Source organism: Thalassophryne amazonica, chromosome 2, assembly GCF_902500255.1.
Source record: "Thalassophryne amazonica chromosome 2, fThaAma1.1, whole genome shotgun sequence".
NCBI lineage: Eukaryota > Metazoa > Chordata > Actinopteri > Batrachoidiformes > Batrachoididae > Thalassophryne > Thalassophryne amazonica.
This window is the reverse complement of record NC_047104.1, coordinates 130,744,085-130,758,840: the sequence shown is the minus strand read 5'-3', so window position 1 is coordinate 130,758,840 and position 14,756 is coordinate 130,744,085. Positions and strand designations below refer to the sequence as shown.

General features: G+C 38.7%; 1 protein-coding gene across 2 annotated transcripts in view; it reads right to left on the bottom strand.

The window, feature by feature from the left end:
• The window catches only part of LOC117530409 (NACHT, LRR and PYD domains-containing protein 3-like), a 39,158-nt gene that overhangs the window by 22,115 nt on the left and 2,287 nt on the right, over positions 1-14,756 (bottom strand). For both annotated transcript variants that reach the window (XM_034193276.1, XM_034193284.1), the window contains exons 2-6: positions 10,057-10,120; positions 9,867-9,983; positions 4,336-4,452; positions 1,413-1,482; positions 58-277 (exon numbers count right to left, since the gene is read on the bottom strand). In XM_034193276.1, coding sequence (XP_034049167.1) covers positions 58-277; positions 1,413-1,482; positions 4,336-4,452; positions 9,867-9,983; positions 10,057-10,106 — 574 coding nt within the window. In that variant the 5' untranslated portion in view covers positions 10,107-10,120. The remainder of the gene's footprint in view (positions 1-57; positions 278-1,412; positions 1,483-4,335; positions 4,453-9,866; positions 9,984-10,056; positions 10,121-14,756) is intronic.

Genomic DNA, 14,756 nt, shown 5'->3' with positions numbered 1-14,756 from the left:
ACACAATCTCATCTCAGATCATTTTAATAGTCACAATTCACACAAAAAACATCTTACTGCTCTGCAGGAGGTCAGCCAGCTCCTCCTGGTTCATGCTTCTCAGATGGCTGAGGGTGATCTTCAGTAGTGCCTCTTGATTGCTCCTCTTCTCTTCACCAGCAAACTCTTCGATGTCTTTTTTGTTCCTCTCCATGGATTGTGGGCAATTTGGACTCAAAAGATTTTTGAATGTGTTCAGCTGTGTCTTCACAAAACTAACAATGTTCTCCTCAAGCAGCTAAAACAGAACAACATGTTAATAATATATTTGTAAAATCCTTCACCAAAAAGAATTCAGTTTTATACCTAATAAAAAGCAGTTAATTAGTTTCTTCTAAGTCTTCTTAATTAATGGTCTTCTAAGTCTTGGGAAACTAATAAGTTCTTTCAAGATCTTTAAGTTCTTTCAGATCTGATATGGATCTACATGTTAATTTGGCACAGGTTTGACACCAGATGCCCTTCCTGACACAAGTCTACATTACATGGACAGTCTTGAAACAGAAATTTTCTGTTTTAGAACCAAATGCATTGATTGCTTGACCACCATGCCCCCCTGATTCACAAATCTTAGGCAACTAAACATTAAAAATTCATGATTTGTGGAGACACAAACTTGTGCTCTTTAAATCTTGGCTTAATTCTTTAGAATTTTCTTGCCTGCACTGAAATACAAGAAGGCACTATAGTCCTACAGGCAGATCCTTCAATACAGCCAAAGGTTTCCTAGTTAACCCAATTTATGGTAATTAGTTCATTACAAACTTTTAGTCCAAGTAAATCCATAAATATTTGGAATCTTCCAAACTGTTTCAAGAGGCACATGTCTGATGCTGGCCCACTCAAAATCTGACATAGTGAATAACAAGTGAAATAAATATATCTCGAAAATGTTACTTAAAAATAATTTTATATGAATATATAGACATTTTATCTGACATAATAATGTTTTTTTCTTTTTAAACAAAATATGTGGACTTCAGGAAAATTGAAAGTAACATAGATTCTAGTCAAAGTATATTTAAATGTATTTCCGCAAGTACTAGTTATGGAACACCGAGACAATTTCCCAACTGTAATGATGCATATCAAGTTGCGTGACCAACAATCACTCTCATGTGACCAAAAAGATTCTTTCTGTTTCTACAAGTACTGGCAAAACCAGAAAACCCAGATTTCATTTCTCCAAGGAGAAGAAAGGTCACAAAGTAGAGTTTAAAAATTTGAGGGTTTTTTTAAGTTCTGTAAACATAAATAAGGTCATCATTTTTATGAATGTGCAAATACAACTTTAGAGCATATAATTAAACTTTGGTAAAACGTAATCACATTTTGCACAAAATTAATACATAGTGCTTTTGTACTTTACACACCATGAATGTGTCATCAAGGTCTATTTGACGGTTCTGGTCTGTGACATCCTCTGATGTGTTCTGGTTGTTGCTGAAGACAAAAGGAAAAAAAGAAATGAACATTTTAGTTACTGACATTGATTCCCCAGAGATTTCTTTAACCATAAGTACTCTACCAGAAGACCTTTACCGTAGCTCCAAAATGATCTGAAACCAAATTTCATCTAAAAACTATACCTCACACCTCCCTTATGGAGACTTTGAATAATGTTTGCAAAGAATTTATTTTACAGGAACAAAGATCATTTCCAGCAATGCTGCTAGCCAGTGTGGGAAGTCAAAAACAAGTCTTCCTTGACACGCCTAGATTTCCTGGAACTCATGTTGTCTGTTTAGATTTAAATTTAGTTTTAAGTTTTGTGAAATTACCAAAGTAATATCTCACTAGTTCTCAACAGATTAAATGAACAAATAAAAAATTAATTCTTTAACAAAAAAAAAAATAAATAAAAAAATAAAGTGTTGCATTAATCATCATATGACTTGCTGCATGTTAAGTTTTCCTGTTTCCTGTCATTACACGGGTATCTTCCTGGAACTCAACAGGTCCTCCCTCTCCTGCCATTTCTAATCACCTGATCTAGGCACCTGTTTACTGGTAACCTTATTGCCTTATCCAGTGCAGCTGGAAAGAATTCACAGCGCTTCACTTTTTTCACATTTTGTTATGTTACAGACTTATTCCAAAATGGAGTAAATACATTTTTTTTCCCTCAACATTCTACTCACAACACCTCAATAATGACATGAATTTTTTTTTTTTTTTTGCAAATGTATTAAAAATAAAAAAGTAAGAAATCACATGTAAATAAGTATTCAGATCCTTTGTTCAATACTTTGTTGATGCACCTTTGGCAACAATTACAGCCTCAAGTCTTCTTGAATATGATGTTACATGCTTGCTGCACCTATCTTTGGGCAGTTTTGTCCATTCCTCTTTGCAGCACCTCTCAAGCTCCATCAGGTTGGATGGAGAGCGTCATTGCACAGCCATTTTCAGATCTCTCCAGAGATGTTCACTCGGATTCAGGCCTGGGCTCTGGCTGGTCCACTCAAGGACATTCACAGAGTTGTTTTGAAGTCACTTCTTTGATATCTTGGCTGTGTGCTTAGGGTCATTGTCCTGTTGAAAGATGAACTGTTGCCCCAGTCTGAGGTCAAGAGCACTCTGGAGCAGGTTTTCAACCAGGATGTCTCTGTACATTGCTGCATTCATCTTTCCCTCAATCCTGACTAGTTTCCCAGTTCCTGCTGCTGAAAACCATCCCCACAGCATGATGCTGCCACCACCATGCTTCACTGTAGGGATGGTGCCTGGTTTCCTCCTAACATGACGCCTGGGGTTCATGCCAAAGAGTTCAATCTTTGTCTCATCAGACTAGAGAATTTTGTTTTTCATGGTCGGAGAGTCCTTCAGGTGCTTCTTGGCAAACTCCAGGTGGGCTGCCATGTGCCTTTTACTAAGGAGTGGCTTCCATCTGGCTGCTCTATCATACAGGTCTGATTGGTGGATTGCTGCAGAGATGGCTGTCCTTCTGGAAGGCTCTCCTCTCTCTGAAGAAGAATGCTAGAGAATGCTCTGACAGAGTGACAATCGGGTTCTAGGTGACCTTCCTGACTAAGGTCCTTCTCCCCGCTCGCTCAATTTAGATGGGCGGCCAGCTCTAGGAAGAGTCCCGATGGATCCAAACTTCTTCAATTTATGGATGATGAAGTCCACTGTGCTCACTGGGCCCGTCAAAGCAGCAGAAATGTTTTTGTACCCTTCCCCAGATTTGTGCTTCAAGACAATCCTGTCTCAGAGGTCTACAGACAATTCCTTTGACTTCATGCTTGGTTTGTGCTCTGAAATGCACTGTCAACTGTGGGACCTTAGATGTAGACAAGTGTGTGCCTGTTCTTTAATTCATTATTGGTTAACATATAACACATTTGGAGAGATAGATAGGTAGATATAGTGTCCTGCAAAAGTATTGGGCCCCTTGGTATTTCACACATTTTTATACCATTTCAAATACAAAAAGTAAATCAGACTTCTCAATATCAAAAATTCTGAAATTATCTTCCTTAAACTCAAACTTAAAGTAAATCTCTATAACTTGATTTAAACTAATTAAGGATATAAGAGCCAAGATGATGGGTTGCATTGGTAATGGAACACTTTGATATAATACCTTTAAATAATCAGTTTTATTACCAGTTTTCTTCAATCAGGAGACGGATATATGAACATTTTCAAGTCACGAAATATGTCTTGGACTTTATTGGGGAAAAAAAAGGAATTTAAAGGAAAGCTTATTAAAAATACACATTTCCATGAATTAAATGGAAATGTATGTTTCAATTCTTTAATATTTTGTACAATGAAAGTTGTCTAAGCAGCCAAGTGCATGTTGGCCTCAAATACAATTGTGTCATTTTGGACATTCTGGTTTTCGCTTGTGAATACTTCCTATGACCATGTCAGCTCTGTGCCTGAACACAACTCATTTTTACACCAACACACTCCCACTGATGGGAGTGGTATTGTTATTAAGATAACATGGATACTTGGTGTGAAAATGACAACAGCGTCAAGTGGAAATAAGCAGTGACACTTGCACTGATCATTGCAGAGTATACAATAAGGCCTGTGATTTCAGCATAAATGCAACACCAGTGCTTCTGTTGTGACATTCAAACTTGTGATGACGAGCAGTAAAAGGATGTAAGAAAACATTGAAAACAATTTAGAAAAATGCTTACAGTCACATCTGAATCATGATCCACTCCATCCATGATAATTGGTTCAATCGCTTCTAAATAATCCTGCATACAAGCCAAAAATGAAAAGAACAAAAAAAAAAAATCCTATACAAATAACTCTGTTATATAACATTCTTACCTTTTTGAAAAATGGAGTCCGACTTTGAATTGAAAAGGAGGCTCAGCCTTAGACCACTGACTCTTCATGGACACTCCACTTGGATCAGGTGAGTCCAAACTCTGTTGCTTTGATTGGCTACAAGACAAAAATCCACAGCCTTCATTTATTAATGTTGTCTAAAAAGTGCATAAATTGTATCTGACCATTTTAAAGCAAAATGTGGGATTGATCAATGGTGTATAAAGTGAAAATACAAATTTATGCACACTTCTGACCAGTGGTGTATACACAGCACCCTTAGGGCAGAAAAAGTTAAATTAACCACTGAAATACTACCCACTAAATGAAGAAAGGGTTGACACAGGGCACTGAGTCATAAACATAATACTTTAATAAAGCGTCCATGTATTCCTTTTATCAAGACGTGCAAAGTACTTAGTGTTTTCAGGGTCTCGTTGACTTAATTGACATGTGAACATTTAAGCTTCATGGAATAATAAAGTCAGTTTAGTCAAACCATTTTTTTTCTCTTTCATATATGGATCCTTGATTATTATAATTTGTGTATTGATCTATCACCAGGTTTACACCAGATGCCTTCATGGCACACCTACCAAAGCTGTAGAAGAAAACCTGTTTTACTTACATCCTTAATCATAATATTTAAGCAAAACCCTGAGGCTTCCCTCATTGTGTTGTCAATGTGCTGGTCCTTAGGACACAGTGGACAATCAGTCTGTCCTCTTCCTGTTGCACGTATATATCTTTTGTAGACTGTCAGTTCCTTTAGTGTCCTTTACATTCTCTGCAACTAGCAGGGATCGACATATAAATAAATGCTAATGATTTTATTACGTCCTTGGCGTCCAAGCTAGCCTGTTAGCTTTAGGTTTCGGTAACTCTAAGATGGGGGAGTGTTTGGACTTCATGCATCACCCAGGTCACAGATGGACATGCCCACGCTCCATAATATTATTTATCATATACCTATAAATGATACGCCAATATGATTGGATAAAAACACTAAAGAATAATAGCAATACACCTTTTCGGGGACGGTAATATTTTTCATACCACCCGAGTAATCAGCCAATCCGGACAGCGGAGCGGCACCACGACGAAGAGGCGCGGTCAGAGGAACTGTGAAATACTGGTGAGTCACTATTAATCATTTCTTACGTGTCCAACCTCGTAGGTTGATCGTTAAAATTAAATTTGTTAGTTCTAAAAGCCATCATAATTATTTATAGAGGGTTTTGTGTCCCGCGCCTATTCTGGATTACAACGCTGTGGCCGCTGTGATACGCTACATGCATTTGGCAAACAATTGCAGAAGCGTCAATGTCAGTGTGAAGAAGCCTCACGGCACCGTGGCGCTGAGAGAGATCCGCTGCTACCAGAAATACACTGCTCCCAGAATTTTATTTTATTCGGCAATAAAATTATATAAGAATACATAAAAATACTGCCGAGGATAACACAAGAACGCTTCCAATATGGATGCTTATTCACACTGTGGTCCTCGAGCACCGAGCTGCTGATCCACAAGCTGCCCTTCTAGCGCCTGGTGAGAGAAAATGCTCAGGACTTCAAGACAGACCTCCGCTTTCAGAGCTCCGCTGTGATGCTCTGCAGGAAGCCGGCGAGGCTGACCTGGTCGGCAGCTTCCTAGTTCACAATACCGCAGTGTGACACTGTCGGCCAGTTCGTTACATCACCACTAAATTCACTATCTGGTATAAGATACGGATCCACTGAACCAACTGCTACACATCTATCAAGATAAATAGTTTTATCTCGAGGATTTAAAGCATCATAAGCATCATAATAACCGTACATTCTCTCCATTTTTCTATCACGCGCCAGCCTCCTTGTAATCCAGAAAGGAGACAGCAATTTGTCCTACAGCAAATTGGTCACGTGATTGAAAACCCTCTAGTGTTCACACAGGAGAGAAAAGTGAGAAAATGTTAATGACTGTTTGAGAAAAGTGTATAAAGTGTGTAGTGAGGGGTTTTACAGCCTTAAAACATCTATAATAATTGTAAAAAAATAACGCGGACTGTTTCAACAGTTCTTTTAGTCAGACAGGAAAGATTGTTTTACCTGCTTTACATGTTTACTACTACTTCCTGTAGCCTTCCTCAGAAGCGTCACAAGATGGGGAAGTGACGTGTCTTATAGGCTGCTACTTCTTGATTTGGCCAGACAGCAGGGGGAACTTACGCCCCCTACTGTCTGACGTCTTCTCCAGGACGGCATCCCATGTATGTGATAGGGTGTAGGCCCCCTCATCTCGATTCATGCTTCTTGGACCTCGCTTGTGGATCTCGATGGCCTCTCTGATCCAGCGGTGGTATTTGTTGCTTTCAGCATGTATGACCCTGGCATTGGTCCAGTCCATGATGTGATTTTTCCTCTTGCAATGGTCGGATATGGCTGATTTCAGATTCTCCTGCTCGGCTTGTTCTTTTATTGCTCTTGTTTGTCTATTGGCTGTCTCTTTTTCACATTCTTTTTGATGTTCATTTTTCTTTGTTCCAAATTATCTCCCTGTCTCCCCAATGTATGTGTTGTTGCATGATAAGCATGGTATTTCATATATTACATCGCATTTGTGTTCTGGTTTTATTTTGTCCTTGGGCCTAACTAAAAGCTGTCTGAGTTTGGTGTATGGTTTGACCGGTGTATTAATATTGTATTTTTTCATGACTCCCTGGATGCATTCAGTGACCCCCCTGATATATGGCAGTGTGACTATGACCCGTTTGTTTTTGTTGAGAGTGTTCTTTTTCATCTTTTGTACGTGTTTTTCTGTGTTTTGTACCTGTTTTTTTTACCTTTTTCTATTGCCCACTGTGGATACTGGCAGTTTGTGAGTGCATTGTGTATGTGTGTCTCCTCCTCTTCCCTGTCCTGTGTATCTGTGACTATAGAGGCCCGGTTGTACAGTGTTCTGACTAAAAGAACTGTTGAAATAGTTAACTTAAGAAGACAGTATGAAATTTCACAAATGAATAACGCTGACTACTTCGCGGATTTCGCCTATTGCAGGTTATTTTTAGAACGTAACTCCCACGATAAACGAGGGACCACTGTATATGATAAAATCGTTATCAAGTTGTTTTACCAATGAATATGGCTTTTTACACCCTTCAGAAAACCATACACCCTTCATCCTCAGGGTGTATGGTTTTCTGAAGGGTGTAAAAAGCCATATTCATTGGTGAACAACTTGATAACTGATAATATTCATTGGTCGGCCAGGATTTAAGCAGTGTGACCCCTGCCAATAAGGCGACATGCAGAACCTCACAATTTCAGCTTCAAACCTGATATTCAGAAAACCTATGGATGACATCACAGAGGTATATGTAGTCTATGGTCAGTGAGTGAACCAGTCCGCAAAATTCCTTTCAGTAACACTATAAACATTACTGAATATTCAGCTCTGAATTATTTGATTCTGATAGATTCGGGTGAGGATTTGTGGACCTCCTGGTTTGGTCCATATTTGTATATTTTAAAAATATAAGGCAATGGTAACATACCCTCAGTCATATGAGCACTGTGTTCTTTATAATTTGCAGTTGTTTAATTAATTATTAAGCTGCTATTGTCTTACATGCAAGTTGTACATGTTCAATAAAGCCCCTCTATCAATCAAAAACAATATTTACATTTTAAAAGCGGAGGTTGTGCAAATCAAGGAATATTTGTAGATCACCCTCTGTGCATTTACAGGTATTAATGACACAAATTTTACTCCATCCAGAGTTTTCACGTATCCCATAATCCCTTGTGCGCCAGAGAGTCGCTGCAGTCAAAACAACATAGAGAATCCATTGGATGACAATTGTAAATTAATATTATACTACAAAAATGTAATTTTTTATGGTTTTCATCATGTTAATAAGAAACTGCTGCATGATACCCTGAAAACTTGCTAAAACAATTCTAACGAATAATCTGTGTCTGCTACGTTTAATCTGCGTGGAATTTAATAAACGCAAACCGAATTTCATACATATTTGCTGCCCCCGCGACCCGACTCCGGATAAAGCGGAAGAAAATGGATGGATGGATGGATGGATGGATGGATAGTCTGGAACAAAAGAGGACAAACAGTGTTGTAAAGACCAATAATCAAGACGTTAAAGAGCAAACTTCACTTTCTCCCAGAACGACATGAACAGGAAGCGAGCATAGCACACAGCAGCTCCCGTTGAAAATAACGGAGAGACAGCCTGTGATTCTCGCATCTTTACATAAAACAAACGCAATAACAACATCTAAAAACCCAGAAAATATATTCATCTTTCCCTCACGAGAGTTTTAGGCACAATATAAAAATAGTTTTATGTTGCGATGTTAATGGTGTTGTCCGTATGCAGCGGTTAAAGTGAAGCCCGATCAGAGTGTCTCAATGCAATTCTCAATGTTACTGAGATTTGCAGCACGGTGAGCTCTCTGAAGTTTTGCGGGATTTGAAACCTGAAAAGGGTGGATAGAAAGTTAGCTCTGAGTTAGCGGATGTTAGCATGCATGCATGCTGACTGCATGCATGCATGACTCTTGTACATGACTCCAGAGGCGTTGTCAGGTTACAAAAACAATGTTTTCAGTTTTACAATGGTTTATTTCTCACTAGTTTTTATATAATATATGACAAAGAGGATATATTTACACAAACAAAATGGAGTTTTTCAGCTAGCTACCAGCCTGTGATGTCACCATACTAACGTCTGCAAAATGTCTTGTAAATAAGTTCAGAGGTGTTATTAGGTTCCAAAAACAGCATTTTCAGTTTCAGAAGTGTTTATTTCTTGCTAGCTTTTAAATAATATATGACAAAGAGGATATATTTACACACAAACAAAATGGAGTTTTGCAGATAGCCACCAGCCTGTGATGTCACCACGCTACCGTCCACAAAATGTCTTGTAAATAAGTTCACAGGTGTTATTAGGTTCCAAACGGTGCAGCTCTACTCTGATTGAAGACTCTGGCAGTAATAGGACTGGACCTATGCTGAGCACAGACACATGGACAGATGGACGGATGCAAAGCCTTAGCAATAATAATTAGAAGTTATTCTTTGATATATTAGTTTAAACAGGAATATAGGCACAGTGGGACATGTTTTGGTTTGTTCATATATGTATAGAATTTTTCAGTTTTGTCCTTTTTTTTTTTTTTTTTGCATTTTAGAGCCTTATCTTTCATCTGGTTCTTGTCATTGCTAGTTTTCACCAAGCACAAGCACCCATATTGTTGCAACAGTGTACTTGTGCAAAACACACCCATTATTATTTAAGTGGTTAAATACGGCCTCTTTTCTTATGGTCTCTTTGCACTCATATTAAGTGTCTTGTTTATAGCAAAATTGGACACACCCTCAGATACATGACTGAATTTGTGCTTTGTTTGCAAAGTGGTTTCAAGCACAAGTTTAACTGAAGAACATTATTTGGGCTCAGCTCTGAGTTTTTGAGCTTTCATTGTTGGTCAGAAGACTCCGACAATACACTCATCTGTATTGTTTTTACCTTTGTTTGACAGAATGGAGTACATCTTTGATGTCATGATTCTCCGCCTTAGACCAGCAACTCTTCATGGACACAACACTGGGTTGAGGAGAATCTCGCTTATCCTGCTTCATGTGACTTCAACACAACACAAAGAATTTCAGAGCTGAGATCTGAGCTGAAGACAGGTCAGTCAGTGACATTATCTTACCTGTCATGTCGCTGATCTCTTCCTTTATCTGGTTCCTCAGAGTTGCTCATGGTGGCTTGAACACCTCATCAGAAACAAAGAGGACTAATACGTTACACTAAATTTTCAAAGATAAGAACATCCTGTGCAGATCACATGTACAAAAAAACAAAAAAAAAACCTAAGCTGATTGAAGGCTAAGCCACAGACAAAAATCGACAAAATATTTGAGACATGTAAGTCCATCAGCAAAATGAAAGGCATCAGACTGCTGATGTAAACCTGTACGCTCCGCACACTGACATGTATGATCCATATCCAAGAGCTCGGGTTAACAGTAGCTTTGAAGTGTGCACAGTTTTTTCGATTACAAAAACCTGTGGTGGTAATTTGTTTCCTTGATTCCTCCAACTTTCTGTAGAAAAGTAACACAACTTTGTATGTTTTGTAATTCTTTCACTTCCAAAGTGAACAACTGTATACAATGTATTTATAGAAGAAAGATGACTTCCCTTTATGACTTCATCATTTTCGAATTTATTTAATTTTATATAGCACCAAATCACAACAAAGCTGCCTCAAGGCGCTTCACACAAATAAGGTCTAACCTTACCAACCCCTAGAGCAAGCACACAGGCAATAGTGGTAAGGAAAATCTCCCTCTGATGATATTGAGGAAGAAACCTCAAGCAGACCAGACTCAGAGGGGTGACCCACTGCTTAGGCCATTCTAACAGTTACAAGGTATTTACAAAGCTGAAGAAACAGGAAACAGCAATCAAAACAACATCTATTTCATCATCTTAAGGCATGGCATCTCACAGTCAATGTACAACCCCAATTCCAATGAAGTTGGGGCTTTGCATAAAATGTAAATAAAAACAGAATGTAATGATTTGCAAATCCTCTTCAACCTATATTCAACTGAATACACCACAAAGACAAGATATTTAATGTTCAAACTGATAAACTTTATTGTTTTTGTGCAAATATTTGCTCATTTTGAAATGGATGCCTGCAACACGTTTCAAAAAAGCTGGGACAGTGGTACGTTTACCACTGTGTTACATCACCTTTCCTTCTAACAACACTCAATAAGCATTTGGGAACTGAGGACACTAATTGCTGAAGCTTTGTAGGTGGAATTCTTTCCCATTCTTGCTTTATATATGACTTCAGTTGTTCAACAGTCCGAGGTTTCCGTTGTCGTATTTTGCACTTCACAATGCGCCACACATTTTCAATGGGCGACAGGTCTGGACTGCAGGCAGGCCAGTCTAGTACCCACACTCTTTCACTACAAAGCCACGCTGTTGTAAAACGTGCAGAATATGGCTTGGCATTGTCTTGCTGAAATAAGCATGGATGTCCCTGAAAAAGACGTTGCTTGGATGGCAGCATGTGTTGCTCCAAAACCTGGATGTACCTTTCAGCACTGATGGTGCCATCACAGATGTGTAAGTTGCTCATGTCATGGGCACTAACACACTAACACTAACACACCCCCATATCATCACAGATGCTGGCTTTTGAACTTTGCACTGGTAACAATCTGGATGGTCTTTTCCTCTTTTGTCTGGAGGACACGACGTCTATGATTTCCAAAACCATTTGAAATGTGGACTCTTCAGACCACAGCACACTTTTCCATTTTGCATCTGTCCATTTCAAATGTTCTTGGGCCCAGAGAAGGCGACGGTGTTTCTGGATGTTGTTGATGCATGGCTTTCACTTTGCATGGTAGAGTTTTAACTTGTACTTGTAGATGTAGCGACAAACTGTGTGTTAACTGACAATGGTTTTCTGAAGTGTTCCTGAGCCCACGCGGTAAAATCCTTTACACAATGATGTCGGTTTTTAATGCATTGTCGCCTGTGGGATCGAAGGTCATGGACATTCAATATTGGTTTTTGGCCTTGCTGCTTACGTGTAGAAAGTTCTCCAGATTCTCTGAATCTTCTGATTATATTATGGCCTGTAGATGATGATCCCTAAATTCCTTGCAATTGAACGTTGAGAAACATTGTTCTTAAACTGTTGGACTATGTTTTTCATGCAGTTGTTCACAAAGTGGTGACCCTCGCTGCATCTTTGCTTGTGAATGGCTGAGCCTTTTGGGGATGCTCCTTTCGTACCCAATCATGACACTCACCTAATTGGAAACCATCCAGTTAGGTGTTCTTTGAGCATTTATCAACTTTCCCAGTCTTTTGTTGCCCTGTCCCAACTTTTTTGAAATGTGTTACAGGCATCCATTTCAAAATGAGCAAATATTTGCACAAAACAATAATGTTTATCAGTTTGAACATTAAATATCTTTGTGGTGCATTCAATTGAATATAGGTTGAAGAGGATTTGCAAATCATTGTATTCTGTTTTTATTTACATTTTACACAACGTCCAAACTTCATTGGAATTGGGGTTGTAGTATCCCATTGTCCGCAGACGCCAATCCCATGCAATGCCCTTCACACCTCGGACAGAGAGAAAAAGAGTAGAATCTGTTCATCATGACACCATTTATACCAATCAAAAAAACGTTTTTGCAGATCACTATAAATTTAAGCTCATCTCTCCAGCCCTTTTGATTGTGGAGATATAGCAGATGATTTTTCATGTTGACTTTGACCTTGACCTTTGTCCAGTCCTCTCCCACAGGTAATCACCACGAGATAAATAATATTCCCACCACGTCTGGTGAAAATCCAGCCACCGATTTTTTTTAAGTTATCTTGTTCACAAAGACACACACACACAGGACCGGTTACAATGCCCTGTACACCTTAGCTGGAATGCAGAGCAATGAAAGAATGAAGAAAGTATCCATGATACAACTGCTGCTCTCAGTTGTAGTGAGCATGTTCATTCATCATAGACCTTTTCCATCAACAGGGAGCAGGCTCCGTTCTTGTTCGCACATCAACCATTGATATGTTTGAACTGCTTTCATTAAAAATAAATCAGTTATTAACTGAAACATAGCCGGTTTATCTGTGTGAATCGTGAGCCTCCTTTGATGGTGTCCTTTATTCCAGTGGTTCTGCTCAAACCTAGAGGACACACAGAGTTAGATGCCCCCAAGGGTCAAATAACCCTGAATTGTACCAGTTTTAGAACCTGTTCCCCGTTGGTGGAAAAGACTGATCAGATTCCCTGCGTGTCTCAGTTTTTCTGATCTGAATCTTTTTGTTTCTGCATCTGAGAAAGGCATCTGCCAAACACCAGCACTGACAAATCCCCAAAAGAATTTGGTAAATTATGCATCTAATGAAGGAAGCAGAAAATTACTTCTGGAATGTTGGGGCAGAAGTTTCCTTTTAATGATATGCCACTTGTCCCTCCAGCAGTTTTGAATCTAGCACACTACAATATCCAGTAATGTTGTTTGTCATAGTTGCTGTTTGTCATTGTTGCTAAAAAGAAAAAGCTGAAAATGTTGTAGATTTAACAGCAGGTACCATCACACTTTGAGGCTGCCAATCTTATAGCCAGCGGTGGCAGAAACTTCCACCATTCCCTCATTAACCCTCTGGGGTCCGAGGGCATTTTTTGGACAGTTCACTCACCTGGCATAAATGTTTTATTATTGCTGTTAACAGCTCTCCCTGCATCCCACAATCAAGTTTTATGTCTCTTTTTTTCAGGACAACCTGTGCTTTCAGAATATATATGTTTGTTGTGTTTTATAAGTGTAATAAAGGTTTACGATCAAAAATAGGCAAGGAAAAAATAAAGCAAAAAATAATTTTCCACACACATTTATTCAAAAAACACAGCAAACTATAATAAACAACTGTTTTGACACTTTATAAAGGTAATTTGAGGTCTTGTGTGAAAGACTGTACAACAGAAAGGTTCAAACAATAAACACAAATGCACATTTTGAACAATATATACAAAATGGTCTATGTGTTTTGTTGTCCATTGATATGGTAAACAGTGCTTTACGCAGAGAACGGAACAGAATTATCCAGTAACATTCACATGCAAACTAGTGGAGCAATCCTGATAGTTACACACTCTTTGTTAGAGCACGTACGATTGTCATCAGAGGCTCTCCATGTGCTTCTGCTTTCACTGATCACTGTGCGTAATGGCGCAGGGCACACTGAGTATGTACTAATAGTATGTACTCATTGGAGCACCCAGGGGGCTATTCAAATGGGCTAACTAGTAACATATCACTCCTGAAAACGATCTTTGGCTTTTCACGTGAGGTAAATCTGCCCTACGATTGGATTTTGGAAAACCATGTGACGGTGAACCAATTCCAATTGGACACTCACTTTCTATGAGGAGTACAAAGACGGGCGCTGGCTGGCTCGAAAGTCCGCAAAGTTAACTTTTCAGCAAAAAAAAAAAAAAAAAAAAAGAGTAAGTTTCTATCTCATATCATTCAAAAGTTATTTACAATTTAGTAAAGCTTGGTCTTAGCTATCGTATATGACAGCGTCGGTCCCAGAGGGTTAAAACAATGGAACATTTGATTTGCTGTCTGCTATTTACAGCTAACATTTGAATGCACTATGGAAGTAAAGCTGCCATCAGAGTTTGAATTACAACCCCTGGCAAAAATTATGGAATCACCGGCCTCGGAGGATGTTCATTCAGTTGTTTAATTTTGTAGAAAAAAAGCAGATCACAGACATGACACAAAACTAAAGTCATTTCAAATGGCAACTTTCTGGCTTTAAGAAACACTATAAGAAATCAAGAAAAAA